Below are 16,547 nucleotides of genomic sequence, written 5' to 3'. Positions count from 1 at the left end.
CGGTGTGGCGTGTTGTGGTTTTGGTGCTGTTAAAATGCCAGCAGGGTTATAAAGTGGCCGCGAATAGGCCAATTCATCACCTTAATTGGCCGCACACGTTCGATTCGGGAGCAGACAAGCTGCTGCTGTCTCTGCCTTCGGTAAGATCCAGTGGTGTGGGAACATATCGGCTTTCTTTGCCGGCACCATTTTTCCATCTGTCCAGAACCAGGGGTCACAGCCGGAGGATATGGGTATGGGGTAGACCATTTAGGGCAGAGATGAGGAGAAATTTCTTCACTCAGAGAGTGGTGAGCCTGTGGAATTTGCTGCCTAAGAAAGTAGTTGAAGCCAAAGCATTGTATGTTTTCAAGGAGTTAGATGTAGCTCTTGGGGCAAAAGGAATCAAAGGATATGGGGGTAAGGTAGAATCAGGCTATTGAGTTGGATGATCAGCCATGATCATAATGAATGGCAGAGCAGGCTCGAAGGCCCGAATGGCCTCCTCCAGTCCCAATTTTCTAAGTTTCTGTGAAAGCTGTTGACAAGAGGAGGCAAAGTGTCGACAAAGGGATATGGATAGGTAAAGTGAGTGGGCAAAAAATTTAGGAGGAAGAGCAGAAAAGTTGTATACTATATACATGGAGAGAGATTGCAGAACGCGGTGTGTGAATCACAAAGATTTAACATGCAGGTACAGCAAGTGATTAAGAAAGCAAATGGAATGTTAATGTCTATTGCGAAGGTGATGAAAAATAAAAGGAGGCAACTCCCTTCCGAAGAGCAATGTGGGTGTACCTACACCACATGGACTGTAGTAGTTCAAGTATGCAGCTCACCGCCACCTTTGCAAGAGCAATTAGGGGTGGACACTAAATTCTGGCTTAGCCTGTGTTTCCCACAGCCTATGGGAGAATTATAAAAAGTTTGCTGTGCACAGCCTTGGTCAGACCACATCTGGAATACTGTGCACCGTTTTGGTCTCCTTATTTGAAAAAGGATACAAGCAGTTCATACAAGGTTCACTCGACTCATTCCTGGGATGAAAGGGCTTATTATTTTGAAGAAATGTTGGGGCTATACTCATGGGAGTTTAGAAGAATGAGAGGCGATCGTATTGAAACATATAAGATCCTGAGGGGACTTGACAAGGTGGACGTTGAAAGGATGTTTCCCTGTGTGGGAGAGACAAGAACCAGGCGGACACAGTTCAAAAATAAGGGGCGGGATTCTCAGTCGGCTGAAGCCGGAATAGGGAAACTCGATTGGGCGGAGAATTGGTCTTGACACTGGGTTCATGCCAAATTACAATTCTCCGGTGCCTCCACAGTGGCGTCAATGTTTTCCTCTCCGCACATACAGTAAACACCGTTAGCATATCATTAGCAGGCCCGAACTGCTGTTCTCTGGGACCTCCGCAATGCTCTGCCCCTGTCGGGCGAATTCCCGATGGCGAGGTTCACTTGTGCTTTTAAAAATCGGTAAGCAGGCGCCGAGGCTGATGAGGAAGGGACAGGTAGGACACGGAGAGGCGCAACCGTGGGCAGCCGGTCCTGACACCGGCTGGGCTGGCTGGGGGCGGGGTGACGGGGGGTGAACATCGGTGGGCTGTGGAACCGGGACAACCCCCCACAGGACTGGGGTATTCATGCATGCACTGCCATTGCCGGGGCCTGCAAGGCAGCCATCTTGCTGCGCAACCACTGAGCACCCATCGTGGCTCTTGGTCGTGCAGAGTACGACCAGCCGTATGGGTGCCCCCATCCCACCCCACCACCACCCCCGCACCCAGCCCCTATCTCATGCACCCCAGTCCCCGCCATACCACCCCCACAGCCCCAACCAACCCACCGATAGCGCATCACGTGGCCCACCCAAGGGAAATGCCCACAGTAGCCCCTACAGAGGGGCGCCATGGAGTGTACAGCTGGCATGGGTAGCACCAGCTGGCGGTACTCCTGGCAGCAGGGTCGGGCACCAGATCCAGAGGCCCCACAGTGCCGGGCACCAACGGGGCCAGGGTTGCCAGGATGAGGGAGGGGGACATGCGGGGGGAGGGTCCGCAGTGCCAACCGGGGCCACCATGAAGCCCTTTGGACCTGGTTGGGTATGAGGGTGCACACCATGCTAACATGTCGACCTTTCACCCTCTAATGACAATGGATAGTGGAATTCAACTATCCACACTTAGGCCACACTTGGAGTATAGTGTTCAATTCTGGTCGCCACACTACCAGAAGGATGTGGAGGCTTTAGAGAGGGTGCAGAAGAGATTTACCAGAATGTTGCCTGGTATGGAGGGCATTAGCTATGAGGAGAGGTTGAATAAACTCGGTTTGTTCTCACTGGAACGAAGGAGGTTGAGGGGAGACCTGATAGAGGTCTACAAAATTATGAGGGGCATATACAGAGTGGATAGTCAGAGGCTTTTCCCCAGGGTAGAGGGGTCAATTACTAGGGGGCATAGGTTTAAGGTGAGAGGGGCAAGGTTTAGAGTAGATGTACGTGGCAAGTTTTTTTACGCAGAGGGTAGTGGGTGCCTGGAACTCGCTACCGGAGGAGGTGGTGGAAGCAGGGACGATAGTGACATTTAAGGGGCATCTTGACAAATACATGAATAGGATGGGAATAGAGGGATACGGACCCAGGAAGTGTAGAAGATTGTAGTTTAGTCGGGCAGCATGGTCGGCACGGGCTTGGAGGGCCGAAGGGCCTGTGCTGTACATTTCTTTGTTCTTGTTCAACCAACAATGGTGGCCTTCCTCCTAGTCGCTGCAACCCTGCGGGATGCCCTGCGGCTGGACGTGCTGGAGCTTCTCGAGGAGGAGGACCATGCAGCAGCGGAGCATGCAGCAGCGGAGCATGCAGCAGCGGAGCATGCAGCAGCGGAGCATGCAGCAGCGGAGCAAGTCCCAGAGGAACAGGAGGCAGCCGGTGCAAAGGAAGCGCCGCCTGTGATTTGAGGACTTGCCAGACCGGGCATGCAGTCAAGGACTCCGGCTGAGCAGGGGGACAGAGCGACATATTTGTCAGATCATGGCGCAGCTGGCACCGCAGGTGAATGGGGGAAGGCACCGGCTCCTGGTGGCCGTCAAGGTGACATCACCCTGAACTTCTACGCCACAGGGTCCTTCCAGGTGCCGAGTGGGGATCTGTCTGGAATCTCACAGTCCTCGAAGCACAGGTGTATCTGTGCCGTCATGGAGGCCTTGTATGTCCGGTCGGCACAATGCATTTATTTCAATGTGGACCGAACCCACCAGGATGCCAGGGCAGCAGGGTTCCCCACCATCATCGAAATACCCCATGCCCCGGTGGTCATCGACGGGACGCATGTCACCCTATGAGAACCTGCATGTGACAGGCCGGTCTTCAAAAACCAAAAGGGGTTCCACTCGATGAACGTGCAGCTGGCGTGTGACCATCAGCTGCGCATCATACACGTCTTCACCCGATACCCAGGTAGTCTGCACGATGTCTTCATCCTGGCACACTCCATGGTTCCTGACCTCTTTGCTGCGCCCCCCCCCTCCCGGCAGGGGGGTTGGCTCCTGGGCAACAGAGGTTTTCCACTGTGGTCGTGGCTGATGACGCCTATCCGGAGGCCACAAATCAATGCGGAGACCCGCTACAACAAGCCCATGCAGCGACCAGGGGCATGATTAAGTAGTGCTTCAGCCTCCTGAAGGTGTGGTTCAGGTGCCTAGACGACTCTGGAGGGGCCCTCCAGTATAGCTCTGGGAGGGTCGCCCGCATCATAGCGGCCTGCTGCGTGCCCCACAACATTGCGCGGCAGGGAGGCGACGTGCTGGAGGAGCAGAATGAACATCAGAATGCAGTGGAGGGCGAGGATGGGCAGGACGTGGGGTCCAGGCAGGCGTGGGAGATTGCACAGCATGTATGCCTGGACCGACGCACACGAGACGCTCTGAGCGCCTCCAGGTTCACCGACTAGGGGCATTGACGTCAGCCCAGACCAGCCCATCCCTGACATCCTTCCGACAGAGCACCAAGGCAGGTTGTAACGTTGTGCACAAGTGTTTAATGTTAACACATATATACAGGTTTCTGCCCTAGCCCCTAACGCCCCCTGTGCCCTGTACCCGTGCCAACTTAACTAGTGTCTAACTTCCTGGCCTTACGGGCCCTTGCACTATGTCTAGGTGGACCCCCAGATGGAGGTGGCTTGCTGTGATTCCCGCCCTGTGATTTGCATCCCCTTTGGTCTTCTGAGGCGACGCGGCCTGGCTGCTGCTCGAGTGTCCCAGGTGGCGAGGTCCCAGGTGGAGAGGGAGGGGGTGCTGGTAGTGGAGCAGGGGCATGGGGGTGGTGGTGTGGGGCCCAATGCCGGCCTCATGCTAGTGCTAGCCCCGTAACAGTCGGTGAATTAGTCCAGGTGCGCCGCCAATTTTGCTGTCGTAGAGTCCACTAATCCTGCCCGGGCATCAACACTTGGTCTCAGGAACGCAGAGTCTGGCCCAAGATGTCTTCCATTTAAGATGGAGATGAAGAGAATTTGTTTTTCCTGCAGAGAGCAATGGAGGCTGGGTCGATGAACATGTTCAAGGCTGAGTTAGATAGATTCTTGATTAATGTAATAACCCTCACGGGGATGACCCAATTTATCTCCCCCATGGGCTCGTGGATTATGAGCTCCCCCACTGATGGGCGGATGCCTATTAGCTGGAGCTCATGAAACCAACACTAAAAAGCCAGACCGGGCTGGAACTGGCATGATCGGTAATCATTGCTGGCGGCCCTGGTTGGGACCAGCATGATCGGTAGTCCTGGCTGGGACACACGTGCTATATGCTGCATTACGGCCTTTTCTTTAGACTAGAAAATAAACCTATGTTTGGATCACCTTCTCAGGTCGCCTTATCGATTTTAAAATTAACAAGGGAGTCAAAAGTTGTAGGGGGCAAAGGGAAAACATAGATGAGGCCACTATCGGAGCAGCCATGGTCTTAATGAATGGCAGAGCAGGCGTAGATATTGAATAGCCAACACCTGTTCCTAATTTGTATGTTCACGCCTACACCAGCTCTTTGAAAGAAATACCAATTTAGTTCCAATCTCCCTTGCTCTATCCCCATAACCTTGTAGTTTCTTTCAGTTCGAGTACCTATCCAATCTCCTTTTGAAATCTATTCTTGAATCTGTGTCCACCTGTCCTTCAGGCAACGCATCCCAGGTCATAACAATAGCTGTATAACCGTTATGGGGTCTGCCAGACTCAGGCACTTCAATCTCTTTGTATTTTGTTACTGCCAAACAAGACATTGAAACAATTGCATGATCTCCAACTATTTCTTGATGGCATTTCCAGCCCTACGGGTTGACAGGGGGAAAAGCACAATCATTGGGAAAATCTAGGAAGGTGTGTGATGCACGATCAATGACCACTAAAGCGAGGTTGTAGTCCAACTGAAGGCTTTAATAAGCTAGATGATTCCTCCAGCAGCTCAGGTACAGAATGAAGGCTGCTGGGGCGGCACGGGCTCTTATACCCCACCTAGCAGGGCGGAGCAACCATACATCCTAACCAATAGAAAGCATACAGTTTCCACCAATGGTGCTCCAGCCTATCAGGTACCTTAATACCTATAATACCACATTCACACCCTGTTAAAAAAGAGTCCGGCGGGGGGCGGGGGGGGGGGGGGGGGGGGGGGGGCGGGTGGGGGGGGCCTGATAATACAAACATGGAAACGTGGTAGAATTAGTTATGGAGGTACCGTAATACCACCGTACAGCGTCTTCTAACTATTTACAATTCGGATAGCTATTTACAATTGATGATTTAAATTTACAGTTTACAATGAAGCAACCAGTCGATCGGGGGCCCTGGTCATCCTCTGTGATCGTCGGAGCTTCGGTGGTGACTCCGGTGGAGGCTCGGGCGTCTGTGACTCCGGGAGTGTGGCTTCGATCTCCTACTTATTGTCACAAGTAGGCTTCAAATGAAGTTACTGTGAAAGGCCCCTAGTCGCCACATTCCTGTAACATCCTCCCCGAACAGGCGCTGGAATGTGGGGCTTTTCACAGTAACTTAATTTGAAGCCTACTTGTGACAATAAGCGATTTTCATTCCATTTTCATTTTCATGGCAGCTTTGGCACCCCTAGACTGTGCTGGTGGGGAAAACGGTTGACCTGGGAAGGGAGCGCCTGCGGGGTGCGTCGGTGGGTAGGGGGGCCTAGACCGGGCCCGCGTAAGGACCGATCCTCCTGTAAGGTGCCCCAGTGGAGGGGAGGGTGGGACTGGTGGCTGGGGTGTGCCTGGGGCTCCAGCGGGCGCCAGGTCTCGTAGGGAGACCGTATCTTGTCGGCCGTTGGGATACGCCACGTAGGCGTACTGGGGGTTAGCATGGAGAAGATGGACCCCCTCAACCAACGGGTCCGACTTGTACGCCCGCACGTGTTTTTGGAGCAGGATGGGTCCGGGTGCTGCCAGCCAGGTCGGGAGCGAGGTCCCAAAGGAGGACTTCCTGGGGAAGACAAGGAGACGTTCGTGAGGTGTCTGGTTGGTGGTATTACAAAGCAGTGACGGATGGAGTGGAGGGCATCCGGGAGGACGTCCTGCCAGCAGGAGGCTGGGAGGTTCCTGGACCATAGGGCCAGTAGGACGGTCTTCCAGACCGTTCCGTTCTCCCTCTCTACCTGTCCGTTACCCCGGGGGTTGTAACTGGTCGTCCTGCTCGAGGCGATGCCCTTGCTGAGCAGAATTGACGCAGTTTGTCGCTCATAAAGGAGGACCCCCCTATCACTATGTATGTAAGCGGGGAACCCGAACAGTGCATAGATGCTATGGAGGGCCTTGATGACGGTGGTTGCGGTCATGTCGGGGCAGGGGATGGCGAATGGGAACCGGGAGTACTCATCAATCACGTCCAGGGAGTATGTGTTGCGGTCGGTGGAGGGGAGGGGGCCTTTGATGTCCATGCTGAGGCATTCAAAGGGACGGGAAGCGTTTATCAGGTGCGCTTTCTCTGGCCGGTAGAAGTGCGGTTTGCACTCTGCGCAGATTTGGCAGTCCCTGGTGGCTGTCCTGACCGCCTCGATGGAGTAGGGCAGGTTGCGGGTCTTGACAAAATGGAAAAAGCGAGTGACCCCCGGGTGGCAGAGGTCCTCATGGAGGGCTCGGAGGCGGTCCACTTGTGCGGTGGCACATGTGCCGCGGGACAGGGTGTCAGGAGGCTCATTTAGATTCCCGGGATGGTACAAGATCTCGTAGTTGTAGGTGGAGAGTTCGATCCTCCACTGCAAGATCTTGTCGTTTTTTTATCAAACATGAAAGCAACCGACCGTTGGTCAGTGACGAGAGTGAATCTCCTGCCGGCCAGGTAATGCCTCCAATGTCGCACAGCTTCTACTATGGCCTGGGCGTCCTTTTCGACTAAGGAGTGGCGGATTTCGGAAGCATGGAAGGTACATGAGAAGGCGGCCACTGGTCTGCCCGCTTGGTTGAGGGTAGCCGCCAGAGCTACGTCAGACGTATCGCTCTCGACCTGGAAGGGGAGGGACTCGTCGATGGCGTGCATCGTGGCCTTTGCAATGTCTGCTTTGATGCGGCTGAAGGCTTGGCGGGCCTCTTTCGACAGGGGAAAAGCTGTAGATTGGATCGGGGATGTGCCTTGTCCGCATAGTTGGGGACCCACTGGGCGTAGTAGCTAAAAAGCCCTAGGCAATGTTTCAGGGCCTTGGAGCAGTGAGGGAGGGGGAACTCCATAAGGGGCGCATGCGTTCAGGGTCGTGGCCTATAACTCCATTTCACACTACGTAGCCGAGGATGGCTAGGCGGTCGGTGCTAAACACGCATTTATCCTTGTATGTAAGGTTAAGGATTTTTGCGGTCTGGAGGAATTTTCGGAGGTTGGTGTCGTGGTCCTGCTGGTCGTGGCCACAGATGGTGACATTATTGGGATACGGGAATGTTGTCCGTAAACCGTACCGGTCAACCATTTGGTCCATCTCGCGCTGGAACACCGAGACCCCGTTGGTGACACCGAAGGGAACATTTAGGAAGTGATAGAGCCGCCCATCTGCCTCGAAGGCAGTGTATTTGCGGTCACTAGTGCGGATCGGGAGCTGGTGGTAGGTGGACTTGAGATCCACCGCGGAGAAGACCTTATAATGTGCGCTCCTGTTTACCAGGTCGGATATGCGGGGGAGAAGGTACACGTCCAGCTGCGTAAACCTGTTGATGGTCTGACTGTAGTCAATGACCATCCTATGCTTCTCCCCGGTCTTTACCACCACTACTTGAGCTCTCCAGGGGCTGTTACTGGCTTCAATGACCCCTTCCCTCAGTAGCCTTTGGACCTCTGACCTAATGAAGATCCGGTCCTGGGCACTGTACCGTTTGCTCCTGGTGGCGACGGGTTTGCAATCCGGGGTGAGGTTCGCAAACAGGGAAGGCGGGTCGTCCTTAAGGGTCACGAGGCCGCAGACAGTAAGGGGGGGTATAGGGCCGCCGAATTTAAAGGTTAGACTTTGGAGGTTACACTGGAAGTCTAAACCCAGGAGTGTAGCCGCGCAGAGGTGGGGAAGGACGTAGAGACGGAAATTTTTGAACTCCCTTCCCTGGACTGTGAAATTTGCTACACAAAACCCCTTTATCTCCACTGAGTGTGAACCGGAGGCCAGGGAGATTTTTTGATTAACGGGGTGGATGAGGAGAGAACAGCGCCTTACGGTGTCGGGGTGCATGAAGTTCTTTGTGCTCCCAGAGTCAATTAGGCAGGACGTTTCGTGCCCGTTGATGAATACGGTCGTCGTAGCAGTTGAGAGTGTTCGAGGCCGGGACTGATCCAGGGTCACCAAGCTAATCGCAGCAGTTGAGTGTTCTCTTCGGGCAGTGTGTGGTCAGCCGAGCTGGGGTCCTGGGGGTTCATCCAAGATGGCGGCTTCCATTGGTCGCACATGGCTGGGCGTGCACAAAATGGCGGCGCCCATCCCTCTAACGTGGTGTCCGCCGGACAAGATGGCAGCGCCCGGGGTCCGCACGTGGCCCTGGAATAGGAAGATGGCGGCGACCGCTGGCCGCACGGGGACTGTGGAGACGTTTGTGGTGGCGGTCCGCATTCACCGCCGGAGACCACGGCAACCGCACGGGCCTGACATACCGCCACAAAATGGCCCTTTTCGCCGCATCCCTTGCAGGTGGATTCGCGGGCCGGGCAACGCTGGCGGGGGTGCTTGGCCTGCCCGCAATTGTAGCAGCGGGGCCCCCCGGGGTTGCCAGGCCGCCTTGCAGCGCAGGCTTGTGGGGGGATAGGGGATGTCTCGGGGTCCGCTGTGGAGGGGTTCCAAGCTGCCCAAGGAGCTGCCGCGCGGTCGGGAATGTAAGCGCGGGCGTTCCTGGAGGCCACGTCCAGGGAGCTTGCAAGGGCCCGTGCCTCCTTGAGACTCAGTGTCTTTTTCTAGCAGTCGCTGGCGGATTTGTGAGGATAGCATACCTGCCACGAAAGCGTCCCGGACCAAGAGTTCAGTGTGTTCGCTCGCCGAAACTTGCGGGCAGCTGCAGTTTCTCCCCAACACCAGGAGTGCATGGTAGAATTCTTCCAGCGATTCCCCAGGGGTTTGTCGCCTTGTTACAAGCAGGTGCCGGGCGTAGACCTGGTTTACCGGGTGAATATAATGTCCTTTTAGCAGCTCTATTCCTGCATCGAAGTCTTCCGCTTCCTCGATGAGGGTGTAAATCTCCGGGCTCACCCTTGAGTGCAGGACTTGCATTTTCTGCTCTCCCGTGGGTGTGTTTTCGGCCGTCCCGAGATACCCTTTAAAGCACGCCAGCCAGAGCTTGAAGATTGCCGCTGAGTTCGCCGCGTGGGGGCTGAGTTGCAGATTGCTTGATGAGGAGCTCCATCCTTTCTTTTTTTAAAAAACTAGCTTATTAAATTGATGCACGATCAATGACCACTAAAGCGAGGTTGTAGTCCAACTGAAGGTTTTAATAAGCTAAATGTTTCCCCCAGCAGCTCAGGTACAAAATGAAGGCTGCTGGGGCGGCACGGGCTCTTATACCCCGCCTAGCAGGGCGGAGCTACCATACATCCTAACCAATAGAAAGCATACAGTTTCCACCAATGGTGCTCCAGCCTATCAGATACCGTAATACCTCTAATACCACAGTGTGGTTGTTTCCCCAATCGAGGTTTTCAAAGTCATGAGTGGTCTGGACAGAGTAGATAGAGAAAAACTGTTCCCATTGGTGGAAGAACTGGGAACGAGAGGGCGCAGATTTAAGGTCATTGGCAAAAGAAGCGATGCAGGCACAAGGAATAAAATGTTCACGAAGCGGGTGGCTAAGATCTAGAATGTGCTCACGTGACCAGTGATTTGGAAATCTTAGAACTACTGACAGACAAATACTTCTCACCTCTTGCGGGATGTAAGTGAGGATGAACTCGTGATCCCAGTGGGGTTCCAAAATTCCGTTATCCGGGCAGATGTGAAAGGCCGAGTTTAAATCCTGATCATACTCCAGATTGGTGGGTTGGATAGACTCTCCAGGAATAGAACATATCAGGTTAGGTTTTAGTATTTGCCAGCAATAGGGAAGCTCCACATGCCTAGAAACAAGGACAAATTACAGAAACGCTCTTCACATTAGTAAATAGGACTTGTTTCAATGCTTCAAGATCATTTCACTGCACCTCGTGACCCAAACATAAAAACCAGTCTTTCCTCTCCTGACTTATACTGGGGTTAGAATCCACAGGCCCTGTACGATCCAGTCGTACTTCACAATTTTTTAATATTCATTTACAAGAGGTGGGCGTCCCTGGCAGCATTTATTGCCCATCCTTAGTTTCCGTTGAGAAGGTGGTGGTGAGTTGCCTCTTTGAACCGCTGAAATCTGTATGTTCAAGGCACACCCAGCTGTTAGGGAGGGAGTTCCAGAATTTTGCCCCAGCGGCAGTGAAGGAACGGCGATATATTTCCAAGTCAGAATGATGAGTGGCTTGGAGAAGAACCTCTAGGTGGTGGGGTTCCCAGATATCTGCTGCCCTTGTCCTTCTCGATGGCAGTGGTCGTGGGTTTGGAATGTGTTGCCTAAGGAACCTTGGCGACTTCCTGCAGTGAATCTTGTAGATGGGACACACGGCTGCCACTGTGCATCGGAGGTGACGGGATTATATGATTATCTTAAAATTTACAGTGCAGAAGGAGGCCATTCGGCCTATCGAGTCTGCACCGGCTAGGGCGCCCTACCCAAGTCCACACCTCCAACCTATCCCCATAACCCAGTAACCCCACCCAGCACTGAGGACAATTTTGGACACTAAGGGCAATTCAGCATGGCCAATCCACCTAATCTGCACATCTTTGGACTGTGAGAGGAAATAGGAGCATCCAAAGGAAACCCACGCACACACGGGGAGAACGTGCAGACTCCGCACAGACAGTGACCCAAGCCAGGAATCAAACCTGGGACCCTGGAGCTGTGAAGCAATTGTGCTAACCACTATGTTACCGTGCAGGCTGCTTTGTCCTGGATGGTGTTCAGCTTCTTGAGTGTTGCTAGAGCTGCACTCATCCAGGCAAGTGGAGAGTATTCCTTCACACTCCTGATTTGTGCCTTGTAGATGGTGGACAGGCTTTGAGGAATCAGGCGTTGAAGTCCTGCAGCTTCCTAGCTTCTGATAAAAGCAAATTACTGCGCATGCTGGAATATGAAACAAGAACAGAGTCTCGATGACACTTTGTCAAAGCTGGAGAGAACTCAAAATAGAATGAGATTCATATTGTGAGGGGTGGGTGCGTGGAGCAGTGGAGCTGGATAGAGGGCCCATGATAGGTGGAGAGTGACAAAGATGTCATGGACAAAAATACAAAGGGAATGTAAATGGTGGTGATAATGTCTAAGAAGGGTGCTGATGGCAATACATTAAGATATCAGAATATGTTAATTGCAGAGCAGGGAGAAGCAGTGTGACAAGGTTCTCTCCGACTTTGACAGAGTCATCCAGACTCAAAACGTTGGCTCTGTTCTCTCTCCACAGATACTGTCAGACCTGCTGAGACTGCCCAGCATTTTCTGTTTTAGTTCCTTGTCTCTGACCTGCTCTTGTAGCCACATTATTTATATAGTTAGTCCATTTCAGTTTCTGGGTAGGATGTTAAATGTGAGAGATTCAGCTAAGGTAATGCCACTGACTGTCAAGGGGGCGATGGTTCGATTCTCTCTTGCTGAAGGTGGTCATTGCCTGGCACTTGCCTGGGGTGTGACTGTAACTTGCCACTTCTCAGCCCAAGCCTGGATATTGTCCAGGTCTTGCTGCATTTGCACATGGGCTGTTTCAGTGTCTGAGGAGTTGTGAATGGTGCTGAACATTGTGCAGTCATCCGCAAACATCCTCACTTCTGACTTTACAATGGAAGGAATGTCATTGATGAGGCAGCTGAAGATGGTTGGGCCTAGGGCACTACCCTGAGGAACACCTTCAGTAATGTCCTGGAGCTAAGATGATTGGTCTCACAACTATCTTCTTTTGTGCCAGGTCTGACTCCAACCAGCGGAGAGTTTTCCCCCTGATTCCCATCGACTCCAGTTTAGCTAGGGCTCCGAGATGCCATACTCGGTCAAATGCTGCTTTGATGTCAAGGGCAATCACTCTCACTTCAAGTCTGGAGTTCAGCTCTTTTGTCCATGTTTGAACCAAGGCTGTAATGAGGTCAGGAGCTGAGTGGCCCTGCTGAAACCCAAACTGAGCGTCAGTGAGCAGTTTTTTGCTGCCTAAGTGCCGCTTGATAGCAGTGTAGAAGACCCCTTCCATCACTTTACTAATGATCGAGAACAGACTGATGGGGCGGTAATTGGTGATTTTAAGGGCATGTCGGAGGGCTGAAATTTAGCATCACCGGAGATTACTATTTTGTCCATCCTGTCAAAGCTTTTTCTAAATTGCCCCTTAATTGGAAAAAAAAATGAATTGGGTACTCTAAATTTTTTTTTTTTTTAATCCAATTTTCAATGAGGCGATCACATTGAAACTAACAAAATACTCTCAGGGCTCTCTCAGGGTAGATGTTGATAGGAGGGTTCTCCCATCAGCTGATCGAGAATCATTGAACACAGTCGCAGGCAATTTAGAACTGTGATGAGGAGGAATTTCGTCACTCAGAGGGTGGCGAATCTTTGAGATTCATTACCCCAGGGGGATGTGGAAGCTCAATCACTGAGCATGTTCAAGACAGGAAGAAGTCTTACAACACCGGGTTAAAGTCCAGCAGGTTTGGTGTTGGACTTTAACCTGGTGTTGTAAGACTTCTTACTGTGCTCACCCCAGTCCAACGCCGGCATCTCCACATCATGTTCAAGACAGTAGTCGATAGGGCGGCATGCAGCGCAGTGGTTAGCACTGGGACTGCGGCGCTGAGGACTGGCGTTCGAATCCCGGCCCTGGGCCACTGTCCGTGTGGAGTTTGCACATTCTCCCCGTGCCTGTGTGGGTTGCACCCCCACAACCCAAAGATGGGCCGAGTGGCCTCCTTCCGCACTGTAAATTCTATGATTCTATGTGCAGGGTAGGTGGATTGGCCACGTTAAATTGACATCAAGGAATACGGGGATAGCACAGGAAAACACCATTGTGGTAGATGATCGGCCACAATCTAAGTGAATGCCGGAGCAGACTCAATGGGCTGAATGGTCTACTCGTGCTCCTTTTGCTCTAGTAGCTCCATTCCATCCACCACAGCCCTGAATCATTTGTTTGCTTTCATGCTTAATTTTGTCCACAAAAGGCAGGACGATCCAACCCAGCCAATTACCACTCCATCAGTCTACTCTTGATCATCAGCAAAGTGATGGAAGGTGCCATTGACAACGCTATAAAGTAGCACTTATTGAAATGAAATGAAAATCGCTTATTGTCACAAGTAGGCTTCAATGAAGTTACCGTGAAAAGCCCCTAGTCGCCACATTCCTGCGCCTGTTCGGGGAGGCTGGTACGGGAATTGAACCATGCTGCTGGCCTGCCTTGGTCTGCTTTAAAAGCCAGTTATTTAGCCCAGTGTGCTAAACCAGCCCCAGCCATAATCTACTCACTGAAGGTCAGTTTGGATTCTGGCAGAGTCACTCAGCTCCTGACTTCATTACAGCCTTGGTCTAAACATGGACAAGGGTGCTGAACCCCAGAAGTCAGGTGAGATTGATTGCCCTTGACATCAACTTGACCGAGTATGCGGGCAGCACGGTGGCGCAGCGGTTAGCATTGCTGCCTCACGGCTCCGAGGTCCCAGGTTCGATCCTGGCTTTGGGTCACTGTCCATGTGGAGTTTGCACATTCTCCCCGTGTTTGCGTGGGTTTCGCCCCCACAACCCAAAGATGTACAGGGCAGGTGGATTGGCCACGCTAAATTGCCCCTTAATTGGAAAAAAAATGAATTGGGTACTCTAAATTTTTTTTTTTTTTTAAACTTGACCGAGTATGGCATCAAGGAGCCCTAACAAAACTGAAATCAATGGGAATCGGGAGTCACTGGTTGGAGTCACACCTGTTGTGTCCGGTGTCGAGCAATGAATCCACAGAACTGCTGGTGACTTGTCCAAGCCAGAATCTTTATTAAAGCACACGTGGTAAGGTGACAATCAGATACAGAGCAAGTTATCCTGGAGTTTCTTGAGACTCCCCTGGAACTACCCCTATGCACGACTGTCCCCATGTACGTCTTACAACCTTCTGAGGATCACCGGATCTGCCCTGACTTATATCTGAGTGCCTTGTCACATGACCACTGTCTCGAGACCGCATGGTGGATCTGTACCATCACCTGCTGGTTGGTGGTCGCACCACCACCTCTATACAATATTGTTTTCAGGCATATCACCACAATACCTAGCTGATTGTTCTGGTTGTTGGAGGTCAATCATCTGACTCCCAGGACATCACTGCAGGAGTTCCTCAGGGTAGTGTCCAAGACCCAAATATCTTCAACTGCTTAATTTATGACCGTCCCTCATTATTTTAACCTTTTATTGTCACAAGTATGAGGTTACTGTGAAAAGCACCAAGTTGCCACCTTCTGGCGCCTGTCCGAGGAGGCTGGTATGGGAATTGAACCCGTGCTGCTGGCCTTGTTCTGCATCACAAACCAGCTGTTTAGCCCACTGAGCTAAACCAGCCCAGAAGTGGGGATGATCACTTGATGCACAATGTTCAGCACCATTTGTGTCTCCTCAGATACTGAAGCAGTCCGTACCCCTATGCAGTAAGACTGGGACAACATTCATGTTTGGGCCGATAAGTGGCAAGCAACAAGCGCCCGGGATTTGACCACCTCCGACAAGAGAGAATCTAACGATTTTCCCTCAACATTCAATGGCAATAATATCGCTGAATCCTGAATTATCAACATCCTGGGAGTTACCATTGATCAGAAATTGAACTGGACGAGCCACATTAATATTGTGGCTGCAAGAGCAGGTCAGAGGCTGGCAATCCTGCCTTCTTGACGCCCCAAAGTCTGTCTGCTATCTACAAGACACAGGTCAGGGGTGCAATGGGATACTCTCCACTTGACCGTGTACAATCTAACCCACTCCTCTATGAGTGCAATAATCCAATAATCAAGAATCTCAACACCAATTTGGGAGGTAAAGCTACTCCAGCACAGGAAAATGTATGAGCTGGCCTTCAGCACGACTGAAGAATTCTGTAAATGAATGTGCAGAAGATTTTTGGTGAAAAGCGCTTCAAAAGACATTCAAATGATCATGGAAGTCAGTTTACGTGCAAATTCCTCAGAATAGTTCCATAGTGGGCCAAAAATCAACAAGATAAGTAATTCAATAACAGTTTCTTGCTTCTGACATGAAGCCACTGGTAACTCAGAGACCTTAGTGCCAAACTTTCAATTGTTTTCTTACTGATCCTTTACAAAAACAGCGACCATTGTGCTTACGTTGCGTTGCGAAGGATGACTATCTTTTGAGAACAAACACAAGGGTTGGTAGCTTCAAAGCGCACAAAGTGATCCGCTGTTATATCTCTGCATTCTCCAGGGGCAGTAACACTCTCCCCATCAGAGATAGAGACAAATTCCAGAGCAACATGTTGGCCAGTGCCTGAGATAACAGAGAACCAAACAGAAAAGTGTGTTAATTTTGAACATTTACCATTATGTAGCAATTGACTGAGATAAACAATTCACTTCTAATATTTGACCTGCCACCAAAATAGTACCTCAATCTAGTTGCAAAGTTTGTGGGTGAACCGTGCAAGATCATTTTTTTTTTTTTTTTCCTGTTTGAGGTGCTAAATTATGAATAAATCGCATTCCATGGCTCAATTCCAAGTACTGATTACTCGCTGTGCGACAGAGAACTAACCAACTATTGCAATTTATCACAATCTAACCCACTCTCCCATAGACCGTGTACAAACTAACCCACTAAGCTATCGACAGTGTACAATCTAACCCACTCTTCCATAGACCGGGTACAAACTAACCCACTCCGCGATCGACAGTGTACAATCTAACCCACTCTTCCATAGACGGTGTACAATCCAACCCACTCCTCTATCGACAGTGTACAATCTAACCCACTCCGCTATC

General features: G+C 51.5%; 1 protein-coding gene across 5 annotated transcripts in view; it reads right to left on the bottom strand.

The window, feature by feature from the left end:
• Positions 1 to 16,547, bottom strand: part of dlec1 (DLEC1 cilia and flagella associated protein) — a 259,108-nt gene that overhangs the window by 130,177 nt on the left and 112,384 nt on the right. For all 5 annotated transcript variants that reach the window (XM_072508068.1, XM_072508073.1, XM_072508072.1 and 2 more), the window contains 2 exons: positions 15,894 to 16,056; positions 10,363 to 10,555 (listed from right to left, as the gene is read on the bottom strand). In XM_072508068.1, coding sequence (XP_072364169.1) covers positions 10,363 to 10,555; positions 15,894 to 16,056 — 356 coding nt within the window. The remainder of the gene's footprint in view (positions 1 to 10,362; positions 10,556 to 15,893; positions 16,057 to 16,547) is intronic.

The sequence above is a fragment of the Scyliorhinus torazame genome, chromosome 6, assembly GCF_047496885.1.
Source record: "Scyliorhinus torazame isolate Kashiwa2021f chromosome 6, sScyTor2.1, whole genome shotgun sequence".
NCBI classification, from domain to species: domain Eukaryota; kingdom Metazoa; phylum Chordata; class Chondrichthyes; order Carcharhiniformes; family Scyliorhinidae; genus Scyliorhinus; species Scyliorhinus torazame.
The sequence above is the reverse complement of the archived record's forward strand: the minus strand, read 5'-3'. Positions and strand labels throughout refer to the sequence as shown.